This window comes from Heterocephalus glaber, unplaced genomic scaffold (genome assembly GCF_053883595.1).
Source record: "Heterocephalus glaber isolate CG9 unplaced genomic scaffold, H.glaber_assembly_v1.0 deba00001472, whole genome shotgun sequence".
Taxonomy (NCBI): domain Eukaryota; kingdom Metazoa; phylum Chordata; class Mammalia; order Rodentia; family Bathyergidae; genus Heterocephalus; species Heterocephalus glaber.
Genome location: NW_028258315.1, coordinates 88,696,359 through 88,724,056, shown reverse-complemented (window position 1 = coordinate 88,724,056; position 27,698 = coordinate 88,696,359). Strand labels below are relative to the sequence as shown.

Sequence of the window (27,698 nt, the reverse complement as noted above, 5' to 3'; positions counted from 1 at the left end):
CAGCTTAGGGTGGAAGTGGCTTCCGGAAATGCTGGGTTAAGAAGTTAGTATCTGTCAGAAATGATTAAGGATATCTACCTATGCCTAGAAATGGAGAATGATGATACATATGTCCCAAGTTTTCATTTATAAGCAAGTCATTTAGCCTCATGAGCCCATTTTCCATCTTTAAAATAGAAATGCTTGAATTTAGTGTTTCTCAAAGTATGATTTTCCAATAATTTGTTCCCTAGTCATGCTTAAAAATCATAGGTTCCTGGGACTAACAGCAGAGCAACTGAATCAGAATCTCTAGAAGATGAGGTCAAGGAAACATTATTTAAACAAGCTTCTTAGGTAAAAAGACTATGTGGATAGTCCTTCTTAATCTTTGGTACCCACTGGACTCAATGAAATAAATATTTAAATCTTCTGTTTGTCCTATGACAGAGAACCTTGCCAGTTCCTATTCTACGGTTTTATCTACACTTCTCAAATAGAATAATGTTCTGGTTTTGGCATCTTTGGAAAAGTCCCTTCAATACGCTGCTCTGTGTTCACTTTATTCTTCATCTCTGTGAAAGGCTAAAAATAAGATGTAGGGCTAGGGATTTAGCTCAGTGGTTCTGGCACCTGCCTCACAAGCGCAAGGTCCCAAGTTCAATCCCCGATACCAAATAAAATAAATAAATAAATAAATAAATAAATAAAAGATGCAAACAGGGTTTGGAAAGCACAGCTCACAGGCTCAAGCTGACCAACAGCTATGTTGACTTGAGCATCATAATTTTTAAAAATCTGAAGTAGAATATTTTGAGACAGGTCAGAGAATTTCCAGCTTACCATAGTCACCAGCTGTCCCTCTTGTATTCCAGCAAACCCAGTTTCTTCATTTTGGTTCCCTGCCTATCCCTTCTTTTCATCTATGTTCTTGGATTTTTATCCATGGTCTCATTCGGATGTCATGTGCCTAAAACTCAAGATGAGAAAACTAAATAATTCATTGCCAAGGTCACTCAGAAGAGAATGACACTTAGAGGTCAGGTGCATTTGGAAGAAGAGGTCCAGAGAGGCCTGAGTGGTGGAAACATGTCCCAGGTAACTCAGGCATCAGGCAGTGAAGCCAGACTCCCACAGACCTCACTCAGCTTTCCCTCCCGGACACTACCTTGGCCTCAAAAGAAGTACTGTACTTATATAAAAAGAGCATTTTCAGATTCAGGAATTGCTTTAGGGTTTAAACTAGAATAAATCAAGTCTTAATAGGGCTCAGAAGAAAGTAAAGATAAAGTCTTGCCAAAAATCCATGACATGGAAAATTATATGGTGCATGTTTACTTCTGCAAATCTTAAGAATGAAATTAAGAGGTAGGAATGAGCTGACATCATATCACCCCAAAATGCAAAAGGGACACTTATCTTAATTTTTGAACCAAAATCCCTCCTTCTAATTTTACAAAAAAAATTAATACACAGAATTGTACATATAAATTCTTGAAAGTTCGAAGAATATGGCTGAAAATTATCTTATAAAGTATTTTTATGAGTCTTCAAATAAAGTCTTACAGTTCTTAAATTTAATCTTTTTGGTTTTTTGGGGGGGGTACCAGGGATCAAACTCGGGACCTTGTGCTTGGGAGGCAGGTGGCGGAACCACTGAGCTAAATCCCCGGCCCTTTAAATTTAATCTTAAAGTTACAACTGTAATTTTACATAAGCCATGATTACTAGCCATCGAGCTACATATCTTTTCTCAGCCTCAATATTTTCATGGTAGAGCAGTGGTGTTGAGAGTAGACTGCACAATACAAATGGCTGGGGAGTTCACTAAAGTGTACATTCCCAAGCCCTCCTTAAGGTCCGGATTTGTAAATATTCATGGGACCCAAATTCTGAAGCATCACCAGAGAAATCTTCTCTAAGATACACTGAATTAGGGAACCTGTGGGCCATTTAATTTAATTCCCACATTCAATAAAGGGGAAAATCGAGGGCTGGAAAAGAAGACTTACTTGCCAGGATCATCTAGTTAGTTAGAGGAAGAGATGGGACTGACCCCTCGGTTTCTTTCCACTTGACCTCATTATCCCCAGAGTTTACAGACTATCATCACAGAAAGCATAGGAGATAACACTTTTATATCATAAGACACCTGCATGGAAAATGGGCCCCATCAATTGCTGCAGTTGTGGGCAAATCCCGCAAAGTACTGCAGAATCAAAACTGATGAGAGACACAGAAAAAGAATACAGCATTTAAAAAAGTTCAGATTTCTTTTGTTTGTTTCAAACTAAATTTGAAAATAATGTCAATAATGTGAGGCCTAAAAACTGCACTGACACATTTCATGTCCAACCCTAAACGAGCTGTTTATCAAAATTCCTAAAGAACTTTACCTGCACAACTCTTAGGCACAGGCTTTTGCACACTTGGGAGGGTTAGGGGCAAGTATATAATCACACTGAAATTCAACTACAAAGATGATACCTACAATAGATGCCCAGAGAATGAACTATTTCAGCCAGAATGAAATGGACAAGAAACCATTTTAAAAGTCAATGTCAGAATTATCTATTTACCTAATGATTTTCATTAATTCATTCTTTTATTCAAAGTAATCATTTTAAGTATGAAAAGGAAAGCCTCAGAATGGCTTCCTGTCCTGAAAAGACTAACAGGGAATTTTAAAAACTCTTCCTTACAAGGACCTGGTAGCTACACTATCCATCTCTCCCACCCCACTGCACTTGCTCTGCCCTCTGCCAAGTACATCCTCCCTCCAGAAGGACTCATTCCCACTTTCAACTTCCTTCAGGCCTTTCTTTTAAATGTTTACCTACCTGGCCACTTCACCTCAACAGTATCTGCATGCATTCCTCTTTTCTTTTTATTTACAAAAGTTATTACCTTCTGCAATCTCACATATGTCACTTATTTATTTCTTGTCTAGCTTCCCCTCATTCTCATTAAAATGTGAACTTAATGAGAGCCAGAACTTTTACCTATTCTTTTCTCTGTCGTACCCTAGTGCCCACAATAGCACCTGTTACATGGGGTGGGAGTTCAACAATATTCAATATTCACTGAGCAGCACCAATCAAGGTATTATGTGTGCTAGGCACTGAGGATGACAAATTAATGTGCACATAGGATATGCTGCTTGGGTTTGGTGTCTAGCAGAGAAGACCAATTAATGACAAAAAAAACATAGATACATGAACAATTAAGTGTATGACAAGAGCTCTGGAAAGTTTATGGGGTTCGAAACATAATGGGGCTTCTAGGAGGTATTGCTAAGAAGATGATTAATAAAATGAATTAAGGAATGAGCCAGCTCAGAAGGTGGGATAGTCCCTAGGGGCTACGCTAAGGATTTCAGTTTTTCAAAAGGGCCAAGGGTGATATGATCAGGTTTACATCACAAAAAGACAACCCTAGTTGCAGTATACCAAGTCCACTGAAGAGGGCTGGAACAGAAGTGTGAGGCCCAAGTGGCACTGAAGGTAGTATTAGGAATGGGGGACAGACATACTGGAATGCACTTGGGTCATCTTCTCAAGGTCCTGTTTCTCAGTCCAAGCTTACCTTCTCCGACAGAGCCTCCTCTAATGTTGCCAGCGCAGTGTCCGTGTTACTGGAATCCGTCTGCAAGGACTTCACTCTGTCTTTCAGATTGGTCAGCTGTTTGTCTTTATCCCTAAGTTGTTCTTGCAAGTTTTCAATCTAAAAATAAAGATCGTATTTAATGCACATATTATTACATAGCCAGGGCCGATATTTCTGAGGTGGATCTGTTGTTTTTAATTGACGTGAGATTATGGATATTAATAACATTACAAGATTACACATTGATGTTGACTTAGACTTAAGGACATTTTGATGAGACCTTCATCCGTTTAACTTAACTTTATATTTAAATAGTAATACACATGAGAAGAATATCTCCTTCCATATACATGCAAGCCTTTTAGGACATATAAGAACTATTATTTCTATTTTTTTTTCATTCCTTTTAGCAGACCTTTGGGTCTCAAGCCCTATCCTTCATACAGTGAACCCGAAGAATGTTCACACAGGATTAGCTCATTCATTGAACAGAAACTGGCAGGGTGCTCTTTCTGCACCAAGTACCATATCAGTATATAGCACAGCCCATGTAGTTGTTCACTCAATCTTTTATTCAGAATTAAACACTCCAATAGGCCTGATGTTGTCAAGTGGCTATTTCAAAGTAACCACATGAAAAGCCAAGTAGGTTATCAACAGCAGACTGCTAATGGGAAGAACTTGTGATATAAGTCATATGTAACAACTACTAAACACTCCATTTGGCAACTAATTCATGTGTTGGCAACCAACCAGCCACTTTTATCCAGTATCTGCAGCCTGAAATAAACACACCAAATAGCCGATTATAATGCCTATCCCACTGCAGCAGGAAAAACCATCTCCTGGCCATTGCACCCATTATCATTCATGTTTTTATTTTCCACTTTCAAACCATATATTGCTTATCTAAAGATTTTTTAAAGCCCCACTATACAAACAATTTATTCATATTAAGGGTTTTTAAATGACATGGAAAAAAAACAGTACAATCCTGCTAAGTCCATCCAAAATATTTGTATTCTGCACCCAACTTTCTCAGAGAACCATTCCAAATGCATGTTTCACAATATCTGACTCAAGCAAAATTTTTGATTACTTGATTCTTTTAGCCTTAATCTGGAATGGCAATAAAGATAATAGTGGTAGAAGAAGTAATGAGGAGTAGATAGTGACAATGAAGGTGGTAGCAAGAAGAGCATCAGAATAGCTCTAAAGGCAAAGATGAGGACTGTTGACCCTCAACCTGCAGAATATAAGCATGGCCAATTATTCCAATGGTTGCTATGGATATGGGTTAACTGAGAGGGATGTTTTTTCTTTGTTTCCATCCCTCTCTTGGTTGCTTTCTTTCTTCTGTGTTTCATCACAGTCTTCTTTCCGTTTTTTTTTTTTTTCCTGCCTTGAGACAGCCATCTTAGAAACTCAGGTTTTAAGTCAAATAGTTAACCTTCTCCCTCATCTAAACACAGTGTTCCAGCTGCCACTGTAAGAATTCATTGCCCCTCTATGGAAAACATAGGAACGTGCCCAGCACCTGGAAGGAAGCTCCCTGCCTCCATCCCAGGCTCCTAGGGCAGAGAAGCTCAGCCGGTCCCAGCACCCGGAAGGAAGCTCCCCTGCTGCCATCCCAAGCTCCTAGGGCAAAGAAGGTGAGCCACATGGGCACCAGAAGCACACCCACCCCCCATGGAAATAAGAAGACACATAAACAAGCCTCAAAAACAGACTTCTGGATCACCTACAGCAACCCCAAAGGGAAACGAGATGGAACACTCTGATACTCAACCACCTGGACTCTCTAAACTGGCAACAAAAGAGGTTCTGGGAAAAATGAAATCAGAAATAATTACTCAGAGAACAGCAAAGATTGTGCTCATGGTGCAAGACATGATTAATAAATCTAGAGAGGACACAGATAAAAAAAATAGAGGATCTGAGGAACATGATGGAATCCCAACACAGGAAACAAATAGAATCCATAAAACAGATACAGATTTCCAAGAGATTAAAAACTCCATCGAAAGTCTGCATAGCAGAATGAACCAATGTGAGGATGGAATTTCACATATAGAAGATAAGATTGTAATTAGTGAGGAGGAAAAGAAAAATTGCTTTAAAATTGTAAGGGAACACAAGAAATTAATCCAGCAGCTGCTAGACGATGCAAAGAAGAATAACATAAGACAGATTGGAGGCAATGAAGAAAGAGGAGAGAGTGCAGATGACATAAAAAAACTCTTCACAGAAGTGATGGCAGAAAACTTCCCAAGGAGGGGAAAAGAACTTGACATAGAGATAAGTGAGACATATAGGACTCCAAATAGCCTTGATCAAAAAAGAATCTACATATAGGCATATAATAGTTAAGATTCCAGAATCCCAACAGAAGAACAAAGTTCTACAAGCAGTTAGAGAAAAGAAACAAACCACATACAAAGGAAAGCCCATCAGAATCACAGCAGACTTCTCAATGCAAACCCTCAAGGCAAGAAGAGCTTGGAGTGATGTATTTCAAGCTCTAAAGGAAAACAGCCTCCAACCCAGATTGATGTACCCTGCAAAACTATCTTTCAAAATGGATGGAGAAATAAGATACTTTCATGATAAAGAGCACCTCAGGAACTTCATGAATACCAATCCGGCACTCCAAAAAATTTTAGACAATACCCTAGGAAAAGACAATGAGGATCACAACCCCAGGAAACCCAACAGAATGAATCCACTGGGCATGACAAATTAAATGCAAAGGGGGAGAATCCAACAAAAAGAAAAAGTCATGACAAGGCTTTTAAAACTTTTGACTTCATCTTCCTAATGAGTGCATAATTCAATCTTATTATTGTACTGATTAGTATTTTTCTGATTCTAGAGTTGAATACCATTCCTTGTGCTATACTGGCTATTTATCATCTTCTTATGTCTACATTTTAATTGGGTTGTCTATTAATGAGCTCTAAGAATTCTTTATATATTCTGCTCATAGGTTATACGTATTGTAAATATGGTCTGTTTAAGGACATTTTTCATTTTAATGATGTCATTTAAAGTTCTAAATTTTGATGGAATCTCATTTATCAATTTTTTTCTTTTATATATCATGTCTTTTGTATCCTAGGTAGTTCTTGCCTACCCTGAATTCATAAATATTTTCCCTTACAATTCCTTCTTAAAGTTTTATACTTTTAGGCTTTCATATTTAGGTTCATAGATCCCTTCAAGTTATTTTCATGCATGGAAATAAAGGGTTGAGGTTAATTTTTTATATACGGATACCAGGTGTTCTAGTGCCATTTGCTGAAAACACTATCTCTTCCTCGGCTCTTGAATTGAGTTTATATTCTATAAAATGCTAATGTTAAATAATCATTCAAATCTCAGTGGACCATATATGTGTGGTTCTATTTCTAGATTCTGTTTTATTCAAATGATCTATATGTCTTTCCTTACACCAATACTGCCTTGATTACTGTAGCTTTAGAAGAAGTCTTAAAATTAGGTACTAAACATTTTCCAACACTGTTTTAGCTTTTGCTTTTGTTTTTAACTTTTCTAGGTCCTTTGTACTCCTACATAACTTTTAAATTTCAATATCCAATTCTTCATTTATAGCAAGTATACACAGACCTGAATTTTTATATATAACTTGTGTTTTCTAATCCTGTTAAGTTCAAGTACAAGTTCTAGGGGCTCCTAGAGATTTCTTAGTATTTTCTCTGTAGATGATCATTTCATCTACATATAAAGATTTTACTTCTGCTCTGCCAATCCTATCCTAGTTGTGTCATTTTATTGCCAGACTATTTTAGTGGGGACTAGGTTTCAAAGTTTAATGGACAGATAAAGAGTAAGCATATCTGCCCTTGTTCCCCACTTTAGGGAGAAAGCATTGTATCTTCTCCATTTATATAAGCCATTCTCGCTGGAAGTATGGAGTACATGTCTTTAATCTGTTGAGAAGTTTCTGTTCTACTTCTAGGTTCCGGATAGCTTTTACCATGAACAGCTGTAGAATTTAGTCCAATACTTTTTCTCCAACTAGTGACAGGATCATATGGCCTTTTCCTTTCCTCTGTTAAAATGATGACTTTTGGGGGTGGATCTTCCAATGCTGAACCAACACTGCCATCCCTATAACAAAATCACTTTCTACATACTGCCAGATCTGACTTCCAATAGTTTGTTTTGTTCAACAAATTTCTATCTATGTTCATACTTTTTTCTTCTATTATCTTTATCCAGTTTTAGGATTAGCACAATGTTGAGTTCCTAAAATGAGGGGAGAAGTGTTCCTTTTTTCTGCTTTAATTGTATATAATTTAATTGATATAATTTATCAGTTAAAATGTTTATGAGCCTGCTGTTGTCATATAGGTAGGTTTTCAAGTTAGGAATATACTTTTTTTAATAGGTGCTATTCAAATTTTATATTTCCTCCAGAGTTAGTTTCATTAATTTGTCTTCCAAGGTACTTCTTACAAGTTGTCAAATTTATTTCAAAAAAGATTTTTGTAATATGCTTTCTATATCCTTTTAAATTCTGTAAAATCTGTGGTAATGTCTCCTAGATCTTAATATTGTAATTTTTAAAATGTATAACTGATATTGTGTAACAGGAAGAAAAGGTCTAAAAGAGCAGGGGAATTGTGAGGGGTAGGGGAAGGGAAAAAAGAGAAAGGAAAAAATATGAGAAGAGGAAAAAAAATGGAAACAAGGTCTTTGCAAATAGGGAGGGGTGAAGGGGGTGAAGGGAGGGCAAGGGAAGGGGAAAAAAATAAGAACCAAGAGACTCATGTAAAGGTACAAGATCCCAATGATGAATGTAACTGTATTTTATACCGAAAATGTACCAATAAACTTAATGGGAAAAAAAACCCCAAAACATAAGAACTCAAAAGCATCATCATCTTTAGTCAAAACAAAGGCTTCCTCCTTTCCATACTAGTCTTCGTGTGGTTACACAACTCCAGAAGCAAATAAATACACCAGCAAGAATATAGATGGTTACAGTCAGAATGATAGTATTTACATAGAAAACAGCAGCTGAGAGGACTGAATGTGGAGACTGGGTCATTATTACTTTGAGTACACCCACATCTATGGATACATTTCTATACACACACATGTGCAAATACATTGTGCTTCCAAGTAAAATAATTAGGCTCACCCTTCCCTTCCTGGGAGGCAGAAACCTGAGCAAGGGAAGGGAGATTTTCTTTAAGAACATCAGCCCTGGGTCAGTGGTAAAAAGCTACTTAAAGGGATGTTGGGAACTGGAAATAGAAGCCAAGGGAAGTCTGGCTGTCAGCTTACATGCGACTGCTCAGGGGTTCCTCAACCAGGAAGGCTAAGGAGATGCAGGATTGGGGGTCCTACTGATATACATGTAGGGTCTGAGAGCTGGAAAAATGTAGGATGGTGTGGACTGGGAACATGCAGATGAAGTAACTATCTCAAATCTAAGACCACAGCAGAAGAGTCAATGGTACCACAAGTAAAACTAACAGATTTAGAAGTGGACACATATTTATAGAGATAGGGATGTACTACTTTATGAAATGCTGCACAAAGATAATAAAGAATGATTTTTAAGAAAGAAAAGGTGCAGAACAGTGTGAAGAATATGATCTGTTCCATAAATTAAAATGTATAAATAAATAACATATACTTGGGTGAAAAATCACAAGAAATTTTAACCTTTGTGGGAAGGGGTCTAAGAGGCAAGAGGTACAGGGAAGCTTCTGGTTTTCATGTTTGTACATTTCTTTAGTTTTCTGTTTGAATTTTTTTATCATATGGGTTTTGTTATTGTTTTAATCTCAACCAGGGTTATCTGGATGGTGAGATTAGGGGGTTATTTTCAGTTTGTATTTGTATATTAAAATAATATCAAACATATCAGTAAATGAATAATTATATAACACAAGTGCCTATACAAAACTAAATTGTACAAATAGTATTGTTTGGTATGGTTTCTTCCCCAAAGATTCATGTTCTGGAAACTTGGTACTCAGCGTGGTGATGCTGAGAGGTAGGAAAACCTGTAAGAGGGAGGGCCTGGTGGAAGGTGGTTAGGCCATGTGAGCACCACCCTCATGAATGGATTAATGCTATCCTGCAGGTGGATCAGGCCTCACTGGACTGGATTATTTTTCCCAAGAATGCTTTGTTATAAAACAGTAAGTCTGGCCCTTCCTGAGTCTCTGGCTTCTTCTCTTAACATGTGACCTCTCACTCTTGCATATGCTCCCACCGTGTGATGCCATCTGCCATGCTGCAATATAGCCAAAATACTGCCACTGGGAGCTGATGCTGATGCTATTATGCTATTGGAGCTCCAGAACTGTGAGCTAAATAAACTTTATTACTATGTAACGTACTCAGTGAAAGGTATTTTGTACAGCAACATAAAACAGAATAAGACACCAAGTTATCAGCAGTTACAGACTGTTCATACATTTAAAGCATGGCTGTTATAAATGGATTTAAAATAAAGAGCAAAATAAAAGATAGATAATAGGAAGTAGGGAGATAAGTCTTTTTTTAAAGGGAAGGGGATTAAGAAATAGAGGAAGGGGGAAGGGAAGAGAAAGAAATGGGGTGAAAAAAAGAATTAAGATGTGTTACGTACATGTGGCAACTCCACACAAGGAGTGTAAACATTATGTACTGCAAACATATACCAATAAAAATCATGTTTGAATATAATTGAATATAACAACTAAATGGAAATGTTAGAATCTTATGGGAAAAGCAGAATATGAAATGATAATAGTTTTTCAAAAAGAGAAAAGTTCTTGCACAGAACAAAAAAATATATAAAAGGAACACACCAAAATGTCTCATTGGCAATGAAGTGATTAATTATTTTACTTTTCTTGTTTATATTTTTCTGCATCTGCCAACTTAGTCTCCTTGAACATAATAAAATAGAATAAAAAGATGTTTTCAAACCAATTACAAAATATGGAAATAGTTCTTTAAGTGAGATTTAAACAATAAACTCTGTTTTTTAAAATGACTCATTACTCCAAACAGAACTAAATTCTTAAAATTTAAATTTTAGGAGACTGGTGAGAATGTACATTTTTATCTTTAGAAAATTATGTTATGGCTTTCTCATGTTCTAAAATTGTTAAAATATTTTTAAGAAAAGCATTTGGGATCATTTTCTTCAAAGGGTGAAGTTGTACAACATTTAAATTGCAGAAATTAGAAGAAGCAAATAAAAAATCAGGGTTAGGATAGGAAGCCTCAGATGTGTAAAGTGAGAATTCTTTTGGAAATTTTGCACATTGCAAAATGCAATTCATCTTAGCAACACAGTTAATTCACTGTCATTGTAATTCTTTTTTTTTTTTTGGTACCAGAGATAGAACTTGGGACCTTGTGCTTGTGAGGCAGGCTGTAGAACCACTTAGCTACATCTCGGGCCTGTCATTGTAATTCTTAAAGTAACAGACCAGCCTGAGTACAAGGGGCTGAGGAATCACCCTGCACTTGCTGTTGAACTGAGCTGCTTTTTGGTCATAGCTGGGCAGACTTAGAAGGCATTGGTACTGGTGGAGCTGTGCTGTCTTGCCGAGGTGACTGACTGGAAGGGGATGAGGCAGGGAGAATGTAGGCCCTGAAGATCACATAACAGCCCTAATTGTAATGCCTTTATATTGGCTTCTGAGCTCTTGCCACCAAGTCTGCCCAGTGCTTATGGGAACCCTGATTTCCAGGCCTGCCAAGCCTGAGGAAAGTCAGTGCCCACAGAGAGGTTTGCTGTGTCATCACACAAGTGCATTCCCAGCACAAAAGTCCTTGCTACTGAGCATGTCTCGGCCTCCGTACCCTCCTATTTGGTCTTCATTTTGTAGCCAGAGTGATTTTCTGTGACTGCTACTTCCTTCCTTAGAACCCTTCAATGACTCCCCCTGCCCTCCAGATACACCCCAAGTGCCCTAATGCCATGCATGGGATTTTCCGAAACTGGCCCACTTGATCTTCCATCATCTCCAGCCAAGCTCCAGCCCTGCCAAACCTCTCCTGCTACCTTCTAGGAACAGGCTCTCTTTACCTCTTCCCCATCTTTTTCTATCTACCTCCTCTGGCTGGAATACCCTTGCCACTCCAGTTTTCACCAGTTTAAGTCCTACTCAAACCTTTAGATGTCAGCATATGCCATGCCTCCTCCAGAAAATCTCCTCCAGCCTCCAAACCAGGGTAAGTCTCCAATCCCCAACTATTTACATGCTATTAAAATTACCTCTATTCTTGTGTATCTCTGGAATTTGCCTACAAGCTCATTAAGACAAATGCTCTGTTGTACTCACCATAACAAGGCTGGCTATATCACCTGACAATACCAGTCACTAACTTGTTGAAAGGAGGGGGAAGGTGGGAAGGAAGGAAGAAAGCCTAAAGACTGTGTTATGCAAAAGGAAAAGGCCAGAGCAGGTGATAGCTGAGTTCTGTCAGCCCTGTAACTACAGAGAAAAAATAAAAAGAGATGAGGATCTACATATAACCATAGAGCACCCCAAACCTGTTTAAGCACTTCTGTATTTTCAAATATTATTCAAAGGTATCTGTCCGGTTGCCTATTTGAAATTCTGAAATTCTGTTATGAGTAGTTTTTTTCTCCATAAGACATATCTCTGGAGTTTGTGTTACTCCTATCTAAGGCACCTATTAAAGTTATTAGCTGAAATAACAAAAAGAACTCTCTAAGATGTGAGCAGAAAAGCAGGGGAATTCACAAAAGTCAAAATGGCTACAGAATTAGTCATAGAAAATAGCCCAGACTGATACCCAGCGTTTTGATGTGAACACTCTAGTGTAGATGCTGCTAAATACTGAACACTGAGCCTTACAATAGAGACCCAGTTGCAATGGATCAATCACTAAACACCATCGCCAGCCCTACAGTTATTCTGCCCCACATAGCCTTCCCTTTGAAGTCACTGCAGCACAGAGACACACTCATATTCCTAATATCCCCATGACTCTGGGGCAGGTATATCTAATGACCAGGCAAGGCACAAATCCCAACTACAAAGGAGGCTGAAAAACAAAATGTTGGCATTTTTACCTTCCATAATGAGATGTTCTTCATAAATTCAGAAATAAGTTCAGGGTCTGGGTGGCCAAAAAAATAACCCATATCCCCAACAGCTAAGGAGAGTTGTAGTGTTAGCTCTCAAACCAGCAAACCACATTGTTCTAGAAAAATTACTCTAAATGTATTTCTTTCTCTGTCTCTGTCTCTATCTCCATCTATAAGGCTACCAGACACTTTTCCAAATGTGGTCCATACAACTCCTTAATACCAGTCTGTAAGTCTGTAATAACTTCAGAAATGGAGAGTGTTTGTACATCACTCTAATATTCCAGAAGTGATCCAAGGACTTGTCATTATGAGCACCACACAGGCAAATGTGGCGATTGGTGAACTCAAGTGTTCCCTGTAGGTAGAGCCAGATGTACACAGTAGGACCACATGTTGTTCCATTACAGAATGGAAATTTTAAAAAAGAAAAACACTACTTAGAAAACAAGAATTTATAGGTCATCTAATCTCTCACAATCCTTCAGAAATACCACTTGCAGAGTGTTAGGGATGCTCACTGAGTGGAAAAGGCAAAGTTCATTACTAGTACAGTGCCCACTAAACCACAAATTTAGACACAAAGATTTACATCAGCCTATTATATTAATTTACTCTGTTGTATAACAAAATACCACAAATATAGCTACTTTAAAAGCATAAATTTATCATTTCATAGTCTGTAGATCAGAAGACTGGTTAAGGCATAGCTGGTTTTTCAGCTTTGGGTCTCACAAAGCTAATAGCAAGGGGCCAGTGAAGCTAAGTTCTCACCCAGAATTTGGGGCTGTCTTTTGAGCTGTCAGTGGCTGGCATCAACCAGGAGTTGTTCCTGGCTAGGCTTTGCTCAAAGCTTCTAGAACCTGCTTCTGTAAGCTAAATAACTTTTTTTTCTTTTCTTTCTTTCATAAAATGTAAGCTAAGCATAGATATAACACCAGGGGGCATATACCATGGTGAGGGTAATCCTAGAATTCTGCTTACTATACTGTCATTGTCCACATGGACTATAAATACACGTTAGTCTTTTAGATGCCTTAAACAGAAGATACTGTAAGGTTTTATCCAAAACCAAGGAATGTATGATATTTTAACACAGGATTTCTGATACTTCCCTTTTTATAGCGCTAAAAGCAAAAATTTTAAAAACTCAGCTCACAGAAAAGTTAAGTTAAGTGGACTCCTTACTCCATTTCCTGAACCTGTCTCCATTCCCCAGCAACTCTATTTTCAGCATTAAGGCCTGGGGAAATGGTTTAGGGTATCTGCTTTAATGAGGTGACGGCTTAGACAGAGCTACATATATCTGTCCCCAGCCAAAATAAAGTCTCAAAACCTCCAACTGATATGGCAATGTGATGATGATCATGATTATCATAATGATACTAGCCAATATTTATTAAGTGAGTCTTATAAGCCAGACACTGTATTAAATACTTTTTAAATGGCTTGTCTTGAGATAATTAAGATCTACCTCCACTTATAAGAAATAATACAAAGATATAATACAAATATACTTTTACTTAGTTTCCTTTAGTGCTAACATCTAGTATAACTGTAATGCAATATTATGACCAGGGAACTGACATGGATACAATCAGTCCATTAACTAACTTTATAGTGTATATATGACCCATTTTATATGCACTTGTATGTGTGTGTATTTGTGTGTTTTTATTAATCATTTACCTGATAAGGGATTTGCAGGTTTTTCCTTATTTGAAATATTACAAATTAGGTACCATGAATGTTTATGTACAGGTTTTTTCCTGTGAACATAAGTTTTCACTTCCCTAGGATAAATGCCACCAGACCGCAATTTCTGGGTCATATGAACTTTGTAATTTTATTATAGTGTAAGACATTACTGAACTGTTTTCTAGAGTGGATATACTATTCTACATACCAACTCACTACAAATGTATGATGATCTGGTTCCCCTACATCCTCCCAACTATTAGTGTGATTGCTGTCTTAGTTACTTTTCTTGTTGCTGAGACAAAATATCTGACACCCAAAGTTAAAGGAGGAAAGGTTTATTTGGATCACAGTTTGTAGAGGTTTCAGTTCATTGTTGGCTGGCCCTAAGGCAGGGTGGCATGGCAGAGGGCCATTGCAGAGGAGAAACAGTTCATGGTAGGCAGAAGGCAACAAGGTAACAAGAAGTAAGTGACAAGCAACAAGCAGCGAAACTCTTTCCACCCCTTATATACTATCCAGGGTACCCACCCTTAGAGCAGGTAGTACTCACACCCGGGTTGGGGCAGCCTTAATCCTAGCACTGCACAATGAATCAATCCCAGCATCACACCCTTTATCCCAGCCTCACATATTCTAACCACATGAGGCTTTTGGGGGACAACTAGATACAAGCCATAACAATTTCTTTTTAGCAATTCTGATAGGTGTGGCTTTATTTTGCAGTTCTGTAATGGCTAATGACTTCTAATGTATTTTCATGCACTTATTTTTCATCTGTACATCATGCAGTAAAAATGTCTCTTCATGCCCTTAACATAATTTCTAGTTGAATTGTTTTGGTTTTATTTCACTGTTGACTTTTAAGGATTCTTTATATATACTACATATAGGTCCTTCATCAGATACGCAGTTTATAACTGTTTTCTCCAAATTTCATCCTTAAAATAGGATCTTTCACAAAAAAGGTCATATTTATTGATATTTCTTTTATGGATCATGCTTTTTTCTGTCAATTCCAAGAACTTGCCACATAGCCCAGACCCTGAAGATTTTCTCCTGTAGTTTTTCTAAAAATTGATGGGGGTTGTGTTTTACACTGAAGTCCATGATCTACTTTATTTTTGAATAAGCTGTGAGGTTTAGATCAGCCTACATTTCTGCTGCCTATAAATTTCCAAGTGATCCTGCACCATTTGTTCTAAAGACTACCCTTTTCCCACTGAATATTTTTCACTTTAGTAAAAAACTGGATAGGCATATTTGTGTGGGTATATTTCTGAGTTCTCTATTCTATCCCATTGGTCTACATCTTTCTTAAGAAATATTTAGTATTCTTACTATGGTAAGACTTAATATCAGTAGAGTAATTCCTCCCACCTTATTTGTTTTCAAGATTTTTAAAATTATTCTAGGGTATATACCATTTCATAAAAATATATACAATAGGGCTGGGGATTTAGCCCAGTGGTTCCATCGCCTGCCTCACAAGCGCAAGGACCCGAGTTCGATCCCCGGTACCAAAAACTATATATATATACACACACACACACAATAAGCTTTTCTGTGTCAACAAAAACTTTAATGAAATTCAGATAGGAATTTCATTAAATTCAGCACAATTGGGGCAGAATTGACACTTTTATTATGTTGAGTCTAACAATCTATGAATACAATATATATAATATAACAATAATTATTATAATATATAATAATATACAATATAATACTTTATTATAGATTATATAATAATATATAAACATATAATATTATGTTATATATTATATATCAATTCATTTAGGTCTTTATTCTCATTAATATTTATACCTTTTAGCATTTCATTTTTCTTGGACTAATTATAAATGGGATAGTTTTCCATTTTAGCTTCCACATATTTATTATTAGTACATCAAACTACAATTACATTTTGTGTGATCTTGAAACCTTTCTGAACTTACTTAATAGTTCTAGGAGTGTGCTGTTGTTTTAAAGATTTCTTGGAATTTAGGTCATCTAAATTATTATAAAAAGGGTAGTTTTATTACTTTTTCTTTCCTTATTGCAGTCACTAGGGAATTGGAATACTATGCTGTCCAGCCTTAGAATAAATAGACTCCTTTGCCTTTATTTGCTTGAATAAATTCAGTCTTGAATATATTCAGTCTTACTGGTGAAAAGCAGGTACTATGTACAGAGTTTTTGTAGATATGCTTTAGCAATTTGAGAAAGTTCCCCTCTATTTGTAACTTACTAAAGAGTTTTTATCATGAATAGATGCTCAATTTTATAAAATCTTTTTTGGAGTTAATGTGAAAAAATGCTTCATATTTTTTATTCTTGTTCATACAGTCAATCATATAGTGACAGATTTTTTTTAATACTGAACCAGCCTTACATACCAGGAATAAATTCTACTTGGTCATAGTATATTATTATTTTTACATACCTTTTATTTTGATTTATTAATACTTTGTTCAGGACTATTGTATCTCAATTCATGAGAATTAATGGTCCACGTGTGGATATTTTTTTCAGGTTTGAATATTAGGGAATAATTAGCCCCATAAAGGAATAACAAAGTGACTCTTCTCTGGAGGAGACTGAGTAAAATTATTATTAACTGTTAAAATTTTTATAAAACTCTCTAGTGAAGCCATTCGGGCTTGGAAATTTCCTTTTCAAGAAATTTTAATTATAAACTCAATCTATTTCATAGTTACAATAGTATTCAATTATTTATTTCATCTTGATTGAATTTTAGTCATTTCTAGACTTTGAGGAATTCACCCATTTCTACTAAGTTGTCAAATTTAAGAACATAAAAGTTGTCTATAGTATTCCTCTGTGGAGATTTTAATATGTATAGAAACTGAAATGATAGCTCCTGTTTCACTTCTAACGTAGGTGATTTGTATTTCTATTTTCTTCATCAGTGTTGTTGGATATTTAACAATTTTATTGACTTCTTTCAAACAAGAAACTTCTCATTTTAATGAAGTTTTTCATTGTTTCTCTGTCTTCAATTTGATTTGTACTTTTATTATTATTTCAGTCCTCCTACCTTGGATTTATTTTATTTTATTCTTCTGCTTTATTGAAGCAGAAACTTAAAAGAGTATTTATTTGAGATCTTTCTTATTTTTCTCAATGTGATTGTTAATTGTGATGTGTGAACTTGACTTGAATAAAACCACCTAGCAGATTAGTAAAACTCTGGGTGTGTCTTGGACCACTGATATGTAGGCTTCAACCCAAAGAGGAATGACTCACCTTGGATGTGAGTGGCACCAACCAATAGGCTTGTAGCCTAGATGCAATAAAAAGGGAAAGAAAAAGGAAGCCTATCTACCCTTTTCATTCAGAGGAACTATAATCTTCACCACTGCCTTTGGATGTTTTTGTCTAGGTACTTGAGGCTTCCAGTGCAGACTCTTCAGCCTTCTAACACAGATCCTTTGGCTTTCTGACACAGACTCTGGTGATATCTGCAGTGCATTTCCAGGACCCTGACCTTTGACCAGCATGCAGACTGCCATTTTGCATTCTTCCAACTCTGATCTGATAGATGACCACTGGCACTCTTCTGTTTCTGATTCTGTAAGCCTATTGAGTAAATCCTTTGTATTACCATATATATATTTTGCATTAAATCTGTTTCTCTAGTGTACCCTAACTTTCTCAGGTAAACATTTAGTGTTAGAAATTCCTGTCTCAGCACGGCTTTAGCTATATCCCACAAATGTTATGTTCTCATTTTCATTCACATATATGTATGTTTTTTCTGTGATACTTCATCTTTGAACCATGGGTTATTTAATAGTGTGTTATATAATTTTCAAGTGTTTGTAGATTCTCTTGTTCTCATTCTATTACTGACTCCTAGTTCTATAACATTATGATCATAGAACATACTCTGCATGAAGTGAACTATCAAATTTGCTGAGGTTTGTTTTACAAATCAGGATATAGTTTATCTTGGTTAATGTTAATGCGTTTGCTTGGAGAAAAGCAACTGTGGGGGAAATGTTTCATAAATATCAATTAGCTCTTGTTAGTAAACAGAACTTTCCAGTTCACTCATAGTTTTACTTATTTTTTGTATTCAGTTCTATCAATTGTTGATAGTGATATCTTGAAAATCCCCCTCTAAATATAATTTTTTTCCTTTCAGCTCCAACACTTTTTTCTTTCTTGTAATTTGACACTTTTTTATTTGATAATACATACTTGGGATTGATGTGTGTTCTTGGTAACTTATTCTTTCATTATTATATAATACTCATTGTCCTGAATAATTTTTTCTGCTTTAAAATCTATATTATCTGACATTAATATAGCCGTTCTTGCTTTTTAAAAGTTAATGTAAGCAAAAGGTATAACATCAGTAAGAAAGCAGAATAGGAGCTTCCAGTACTCACATTAAGCAGAAACCTCAATCTGAACAACTACTTATGGATAAAAATATCTTCATTAAGAGATAGTGAATCTGGGTGAAAGATTACAGCACATGGGGGAAGCCCAAAAATAAAGACAAGATTAATTGAACAGGGTAGGAAGAATACTTACACATAACCCACATCAGTCCTCTCAGAATCCTGGCCCATGAAGATGGACAGAGAAGACACTCTTTGTGTGGGGAAGGAGAATGAAATGAACACCTGACTTTGCCACATATCTCAGCTTTAGATTCATGCCGGCGAAATCTGGTATGTCAGGCTGGCCTCTGAAGATTTAGGTTTCAGGAACATTCTTGTGTTAGACCAGCACTTGAGGCCCAGGACCCAGGTCTACTGTTGTGGGTACAGCATCCACAAACTTCCTGGCAAGGAATTCATCTTTTACAAACTCAGTGAGCTGCCAGAAAACAGGCAACTGGATAAAATCAGGAGAACTATATATGAACAAAAAAGAATTTCAATAAATAAATTTAAACTATAAAAAAGAAATAAATACATATTCCAGAGCTGACAAACACAATGACTGAAAGAAAAAAATCCACAGAGAGCTTCAATGGCAGACTTGATCCAGCATAAGAATCAATGACTCAAAGACAGGTTATTTGAAAATATTCTGTCAGAGGCACAAACAGATATAAAGGATGAAAAAGGGTGAAGAAAGCTTCTGAGTCTTTTATGACACCATCAAGTAAGCTAACATACATATTATGGGAGTCCTAGAAGAAGCAGAGAAAGAATGGCACAGAAGCTTACCTAAACAAATGACAGAAAATTTTCCAAATATGGATAGGAAAATAAGCATTAATCCCAAAGAATCCCAGACAGAATAAATATAAAGAGATCTTCACTTAGATACAATATAATCAGGGTTGGAGATGTAGCTCATAGGCACAGCACCTGCCTGGCAACTATGAGGTCTTCAGTCTGATCCCCAGTACCAACAAAACAAAACAAAACAAAACAAAACGATAAAATATAATGAAATTCTACAACTCAAAGAAGAAGAAAGAATTTTGATAGCACCAAGAGACAAGCAATTCATCACACTTAAAGGAATTTAAGACTACAAGTAGATTTTTCAGCAGGAATCTTGCAAGGTAGGAGAGGGTAGGATAATTATATTTGAAGTACTGAAAAAAAACTGCCAACCAAGAAGAATATATCTAGCAAAGCTGTCTTTCATAATGAAGGAAGAAGATAATTTTCACAGACAAAAGTTGTTGGAGATCATCATTAAATTCACCTTATGAGAAATACTAAAGGGAGCTTTTTAAGTTGAAATGAAAGGATGGATGCTAACAACATGAAAAGATATGAAAGCATAAAACTCACTATAAAGTTAAGAATATAGTCAAATTCAGAGTGCTCTTGGTACTATAATGGTATGTAAATTAATTCTTACACTAATATAAACAGTAAAGGACAAAAAGTATTAAGAATAACTATAGATACAATATTTTGTTAATGACATACAAGGTATAAAAGTGTTAACTATAGCATCAATAATATAAAATGGAAAAGGAAGAGATATTGAAGTGAGGAGTTTTGATATGTAGTTAAAGTTAGACTAGATAGCTTAAATTAGACTCTTATAACTACAAGGTATTTTGTCAGCCTTCTGATAACCACAAAGAATAACCTGCATAGTTGACATACAAAAGATAAAAGAGTTAAAGCACATCACCAGTGTTAGGAGTGTAGCTCAGTGGTACAGAGCTTTCCTATTAAAAAAAGGAGAAAATAGGCAGGCGGCACTCACAGGCGCGCAGCACGCACACAGCACGCACGCAGGCGCCTGTGCAGCCCACTTCCCTACGCAGCCTGAGCCCTCCCGGCCTTCGCAGACCGCAGGCCCAGTCCTGCTCAGAAAGGACCTGAGGGAGTCGCACGGAAGATGCCTAATCACCTCGCTGCAGACAGGCAGGTCTGCCCACACCCTACCAAGGTCCCCAGTTGCGGGGAACACACCCTGAATCAGCCCAATGCAGACAGGCAGGTCTGCCCATGCCCTATCTAGGTCCTGAGTCCCACAGAACACGGTGAATCAGCCCGCTGCAGACAGGCAGGTCTGCCCACACCCTACCAAGGTCCCCAGTCTCGCAGAACACACGCCAAATCAGCCCACTGCAGACAGGCAGGTCTGTGCACGCCCTACCGAGGTCCTGAATCCCGTGGAAGACACCGAATCACCCCACTGCAGACAGGTAGGCCACCTGATTCCATACGACAAAGACTCAGAGGACACCAGACCACCAGACCAAGGTACTGAGTCCCACTGTTCCCAGCCCAGAGGTAGGGGCTTCTGAGCCGTCTTCCCACTGCTCCTGGTCCAGAGGAAGGGGCTTCCCGGTCACCATCACTCCAGCTGCTCCCAGCCCAAAGGAAAGGGCTTTTGGGCCACCTTCTGTCCTGCTGCTCCTGGCCCAGAGGAAGGGGCTTCCGGGACACCATCCCTTGCACTGCTCCCAGACCAGAGGGAGGGGCTTCTGAGCCACCATCCCACTGCTCCTGGTCCAGAGGAAGGGGTTTTCTGGCCACCATCCCTCCCGCTGCTCCCAGCCCACAGGAAAGGACTTTTGGGTCACCATCCCTACCGCTGCTCCCGGCCCCTGTCCCACCTCACCCAGCTCAGAGGAGGTAATTCGTGAAGGCAACAACAGCCCCCCCGCCAGTCGAAATGAGAAAACACTTAAATAAGTCTCAAAACCAGACTTCCAGTTCACCTACAGCAACCCCAAAGGGAAACGAGATGGAACACTCTGATACTCAACCACCTGGACCCACTGAACTGGCAACAAAAGGGGATCTGGAAAAAATGAAATCAGAAATAATTTCTCAGATAACAGGAGAAATTGTGCCCCTAGTGCAAGACATGATTAATAAATCTAGAGAGGAGCTCAGGAACATGATGGAATCTGAACATAGGAAACACATGGAATCCATAAAACAGATGCAAACAGATTTCCAGGAGATGAAAAACTCCACTGAAAGTCTACACAGCAGAATGAGCCAATGTGAGGACAGAATTTCAGATATAGAAGATAAGATTGCAATTAGTGAACAGGAAAAGAAAAATTGCTTCAAAATTATAAGGGAACATCAGAAATCAATCCAGCAGCTGCTAGATGATGTAAAAAAGAATAACATAAGACTGATTGGGCTCAATGAAGAAACAGGAGAGAGTGCAGATGACGTAAAATATCTCTTCACAGAAATAATGGCAGACAATTTCCCAAGCAGGGGAAAAGAGCTTGACATACAGATAAGTGAGGCATATAGGACTCCAAATAGCCTTGATCAAAAAAAATCTACACATAGGCATATAATTGTTAAGATTCCAGAAACACAACAGAAGAACAAAGTTCTCCAAGCAGTCAGAGAAAAGAAACAAATCACATACAAAGGAAAGCCCATCAGAATCACAGCAGACTTCTCAACGCAAACCTCAAGGCAAGAAGAGCTTGGAGTGACATATTCCAAGCCCTAAAAGAAAACAGCCTCCAACCCAGATTGATGTACCCTGCAAAACTATCTTTCAAAAGTGATGGAGAAATAAGATACTTTCATGACAAAGAGCACCTTAGGAATTTCATGAATACCAAATCAGCACTCCAAAGAATTTTACACAATAGCCTAGGAACAGATATTGAGGATCACAACCCCAGGAAGCAAAGCAGAATGAACCCATCTGGCATGACAAGAAATTAAATGGAAAGGGGGAGAACCCAACAAAAAGAAAAAGTCATGGCAATGACAAGTCAATATGTTTCAGTTATAACCATTAATGTTAATGGTCTCAATTCACCATTCAAAAGAAAGAGACTGGCAGAATGGGTCAAGAAGCAAAATCCAACAATATGCTGCATACAACAAACACACTTCATTCAAAAGGAAACTCATAGACTGAAAGTTAAAGGCTGGAAAACAATACTGCATGCGACAGGAACCCAAAAAAAAGCAGGAGTAGCTATCCTCTTGGCAGATCAAGTAGATTTCAAACCAACACTGATTAAGAGAGACAAAGAAAGACACTACATCCTTGTAAAGGGAAGAATCCAAGAGGAAGAGATGACAATCATAAATATCTATGCATCAAACACTAGTGCACCCAACTATATAAAACAAATACTAACAGACATGAAAAGTCATAGATGCACTAAAACAATTGTAGTGGAGGACCTCAACACCCCACTGTCACAAATAGATAGATCAACTAGACTAAAAATAAGTCATGAAATACTAGAACTCAATCGAACTCTTGAACAATTGAACTTAACAGATGTTTACAGAGTCTTCCAACCCACAAAATCAGAATACACATTCTTCTCAGGTACACATGGGTCATTCTCAAAAACAGACCACATACTCACACATAGAACATGTTTAAGTAAGTGCAAAGGAATTGAAGTTATCCCCTGTACATTATCAGACCATAGTGCGATGAAATTGGAGATCCATAGCAAAAGAAACTCAAAATATTTCATAAACTCATGGAAAATGAACAACACACTTCTGAATAACCAATGGGTCACAGAGGAAATTAAAGAAGAAATCAGACAGTTCCTTCAATTAAACGACAATGACAATACAACATATCGCAATCTATGGGACACAATGAAAGCAGTATTACGAGGGAAATTCATAGCAGTGAATAAGCCCATTAGGAAAACAGAACGAGCCCAATTAAACAACCTGATGCTGAACCTCAAGCTTCTAGAAAAAGAAGAGCAGGACAACCCCAAAGCTCATACAAGGGAGGAAATTATAAAGATCAGAGGAGAAATCAATGCAATGGAGACTAAGAGAACGATACAAAAAAATCAATGAAGCCAAGAGTTGGTTCTTCAAAAGAATCAACAAAATTGACAAAGCTTTAGCCAACCTTCTGAGAAAAAGGAAAGAAAAGGCCCAAATCCATGCAATTAAGAATGAAAAGGGTGAAACTACAACAGACCCAGCAGAAATCCAGATGATCATCAATACCTACTTCCAGAACCTATACGCCAATAAGATGGACAACACAGAAGAAATGGACAGATTCCTAGATACATATGAATTACCAAAGTTGAATGAAGAAGACCTAAAAATTCTGAACAACCCAATATCAACCAATGAAATTGAAAACGTAATTAAAAACTTATCAACTAAGAAAACCCTGGGCCCTGATGGCTTCACTGCTGAATTCTACAAGACATTTAGAGAGGAACTGCTGCCACGACTGTTTAAATTCTTCAACGAAATTGAAAGGGAAGCAATACTCCCAAATTCATTCCTGGAAGCAAGCATCACCTTGATCCCCAAAGCAGAGGAAGACCCAACTGAAAAAGAGAACTATAGGCCAATCTCACTAATGAACATAGATGCAAAAATCCTTAATAAGATAATGGCAAACAGAATGCAGAAGATCATCAAGAAGATCATACACCCTGATCAAGTGGGATTCATCACAGGGATGCAGGGATGGTTCATTATACGCAAATCAATTAATGTAATACACTATATCAATAGAGCCAAGGACAAAAACCATATGATTCTCTCCATAGATGCAGAAAAAGCATTTGACAAAATCCAACATGCATTTATGATAAAAACCCTACAAAAAATTGGAATAGATGGTCTCTACCTCAAACTGATAGAAGCCATCTATGAAAAACCAACAGCCAATATCATACTAAATGCTCAAAAACTGAAATCCTTCACACTCAAATCAGGAACAAGACAAGGATGTCCACTATCACCACTGTTGTTCAATATAGTTCTGGAAACATTAGCCACAGCAATTACACAAGAGAAAGAAATAAAAGGAATAAAGACAGGTAATGAAGAAGTCAAATTGTCATTATTTGCAGATGACATGATACTCTCTATAGAAGACCCCAAGAACTCCACCAAAAGTCTTCTAGACTTAATAACCAAATTCAGTCAAGTAGCTGGTTACAAGGTCAACACACAAAAATCAATAGCTTTCCTCTACACCAATGACAGACTCACTGAGAGAGAAATAGGGCAAATAATTCCTTTCATAATAGCATCCAAAAAACTGAAATACCTAGGAATCATCCTAACGAAAGAAATCAAAGACCTCTTCTCTGAAAACTATGGCACTCTGAAAAGAGAGATTGAAGATGATATCAGAAAATGGACAGACATCCCCTGCTCCTGGGTAGGAGGGATTAATATAGTGAAAATGGCCACACTTCCAAAACTGCCATATAGATTTAATGCAATTCCAGTTGAGATCCCAGCAGCATACTTCATAGACCTCGAGAAAACAATCCAAAAATTCATTTGGAACAAGAAGAGACCCAGAATAGCAAAAGCAATTCTAGGTAACAGAGACATGGCAGGGGGTATCACAATCCCCAACCTGCAACTCTACTACAAAGCTACTGTGATAAAAACAGCATGGTACTGGCAAAGAAACAGACCTGAGGACCAGTGGAACAGATTAGAAGATGCAGAAACAACTCCAGACACACTCAGCCATCTCATCTTTGACAAAGGAGCCAAACACCCTCACTGGAGGAAAGATAGCCTCTTTGATAAATGGTGCTGGAAAAATCGGGCTTTAACTTGCCAAAGATTAAAACTAGACCTATATCTCTCACCATGCACTAAACTAAAATCAAAATGGTTTAAAGATCTAAATATTACAATAGAAACTCTGAACCAGTTGGAACAGAGGTTAGGTAGAACCCTTGAAGACATCGGTGGAGGAAAAGATTTTATGAACAAAACCTCAGTTGCCCGTGAACTAGCACAAACAATCAACAGATGGGATCTCTTCTTATTAAAAAGCTTCTGCACAGCAAGAGAAACCACCAGCAGTGTGAAGAGACAATCCACAATGTGGGAAAAAATCTTCACCTGCTCTTCCTCAGACAAAGGTCTACTATCTCGAATCTATAAAGAACTTAAAAAGATCAGACCTCCCAAATTTAAAGACCCAATCCAAAAATGGGCATCCGAAATGAACAGACATTTCTCACACAAAGGAGCAGAAATAGAAAATAAATACATGAGAAAATGTTCAACATCACTAGTCATTCGAGAGATGCAAATGAAAACAATGCTGAGATTCCACTTCAGTCCAGAAAGAATGGCTGCTATCATGAAATCAACCAATAACAAATGCTGGAGGGGCTGTGGGGAAAGAGGAACCCTGCTCCACTGCTGGTGGGAGTGTAGACTGGTGCAACCACTGTGGAAATCAGTATGGAGATAACTCAAGGAACTAGGACGGGAAGTCCCATTTGACCCCGCTATTCCACTGCTTGGGATCTTCCCCAAAGAATTAAAAGAATCATACCACAGTGATATATGTGCACCCATGTTCATAGTAGCGCAGTTTGTAATAGCTAAAACTTGGAACCAGCCAAAATGCCCATCAACTGGAGACTGGATAAAGAAAATGTGTTTTTTTATAAAATGGAGTACTACTCAGCCATAAAAAATGAGAAATTAGAGACATTTATAGCTAAGTGGATGCACATTGAGGTGATACTCTTAAGTGAAATCAATAGGACACACGTGTAAATACCGAATAGTTTCTCTGGTATGAGAAACTGAAAGTGTAAATAAGGACTAAATGTATAATAGATCATGTGAAATAGGAAGAAAGGGGCAAAGGGGAAGGAAGTGGGAGGGCTAGGGGAAAGGATAGAAGGGAATGGGATTAATATGAGAAAATGGAAAAATAGGAACAAAATCTTTGTAAACAGGGAGGACTGGAGGGGTTGAAGGGAGGGCTGGGCAAGGGTGAAAAATAAGAACAAAGAGAGACTATGTAAAGGTGCAAATTTCCAATGATGAATGTCATTATATTGTATACCTAAAATGTACCAATTATTAGAATGAATAATCGATAATGTAAAATAGGAAGAAAAGGTCAAAAGGGGTAGGGGTAGTGGGAGGCACAGGGGAAAGGAAAGAAGGGAAAGGCAAAAATGATGAGAAATGGAAAAAATGGAAATAAAGTCTTTGTAAGTAGGGAAGGGTGGAGGGCGTGAAGGGAGGGTTAGGAATGGGGAAAAAATAAGAACCAAGATGCATTATATAAAGGTACAATTCCCAATGAGAAATGTAATTGTGTTGTATACCTACAATGTACCAATAAAAGAATTTAATACCAAAAAAAAGAGAAAATATATATATACCTATCAAATAACAAATGAAGACAAGAGAAAAAGAAAAAAGGTTCTACCAAACATTAAAAAACCCAATTAACTGTACTTGCTTCAGTAGCACATATACTAAAAACAACAACAACAAAAACCCCACAATTAACAAAATAGCAACAATAAATCATCTATAAAAATTACTTTACAGGGCCAGGGATTTAGCTCAGTGGTTCTGCCGCCAGCCTCGCAAGCCCAAGGTCCTGAGTTCGATCTCCAGTACCCCCCAAAAAATTACTTTACATATAAATGAATAAAATTTTGCAATCACAAGACAAGATTGGCTTCATGGATTAAAAAACAAGATCCAACTATATGGTATCCATAAAAGACTCATTTTATCTTAAATGACACACATAGGCTAAAAGTGAAGGGATGGAAAGAGATACTCCAAACAAATAGTAACTAAAAGAATGCAGACGTAGACAAAATTAGATAAATATGGACTTTAGGTTAAAAGTAGTAATAAGACGGGCCGGAGATTTAGCTCAGTGGTTCCACCACCTGCCTGGCAAGCACAAGGTCCTGAGTTTGATCCCCAGTACCAAAAAAAAAAAAAAAGTAGTTACAAGAAACAAGGAAGGTCATTATATAATAAAGGTTTTATTATATTATATATATACTTTCTTAACACTATAGGTTTCTGGTTGGTGGGACGCAATACCTAACACCCACAATTTAAAGGAA

At 37.5% G+C, this 27,698-nt stretch overlaps 1 protein-coding gene across 30 annotated transcripts in view; it reads right to left on the bottom strand.

Annotated features, from left to right (window-relative positions):
- Positions 1 to 27,698, bottom strand: part of Erc2 (ELKS/RAB6-interacting/CAST family member 2) — a 1,049,338-nt gene that overhangs the window by 527,643 nt on the left and 493,997 nt on the right. For all 30 annotated transcript variants that reach the window (XM_021244028.2, XM_021244029.2, XM_021244031.2 and 27 more), the window contains one exon: positions 3,565 to 3,702. In XM_021244028.2, the coding sequence (XP_021099687.1) occupies positions 3,565 to 3,702 (138 nt within the window). The remainder of the gene's footprint in view (positions 1 to 3,564; positions 3,703 to 27,698) is intronic.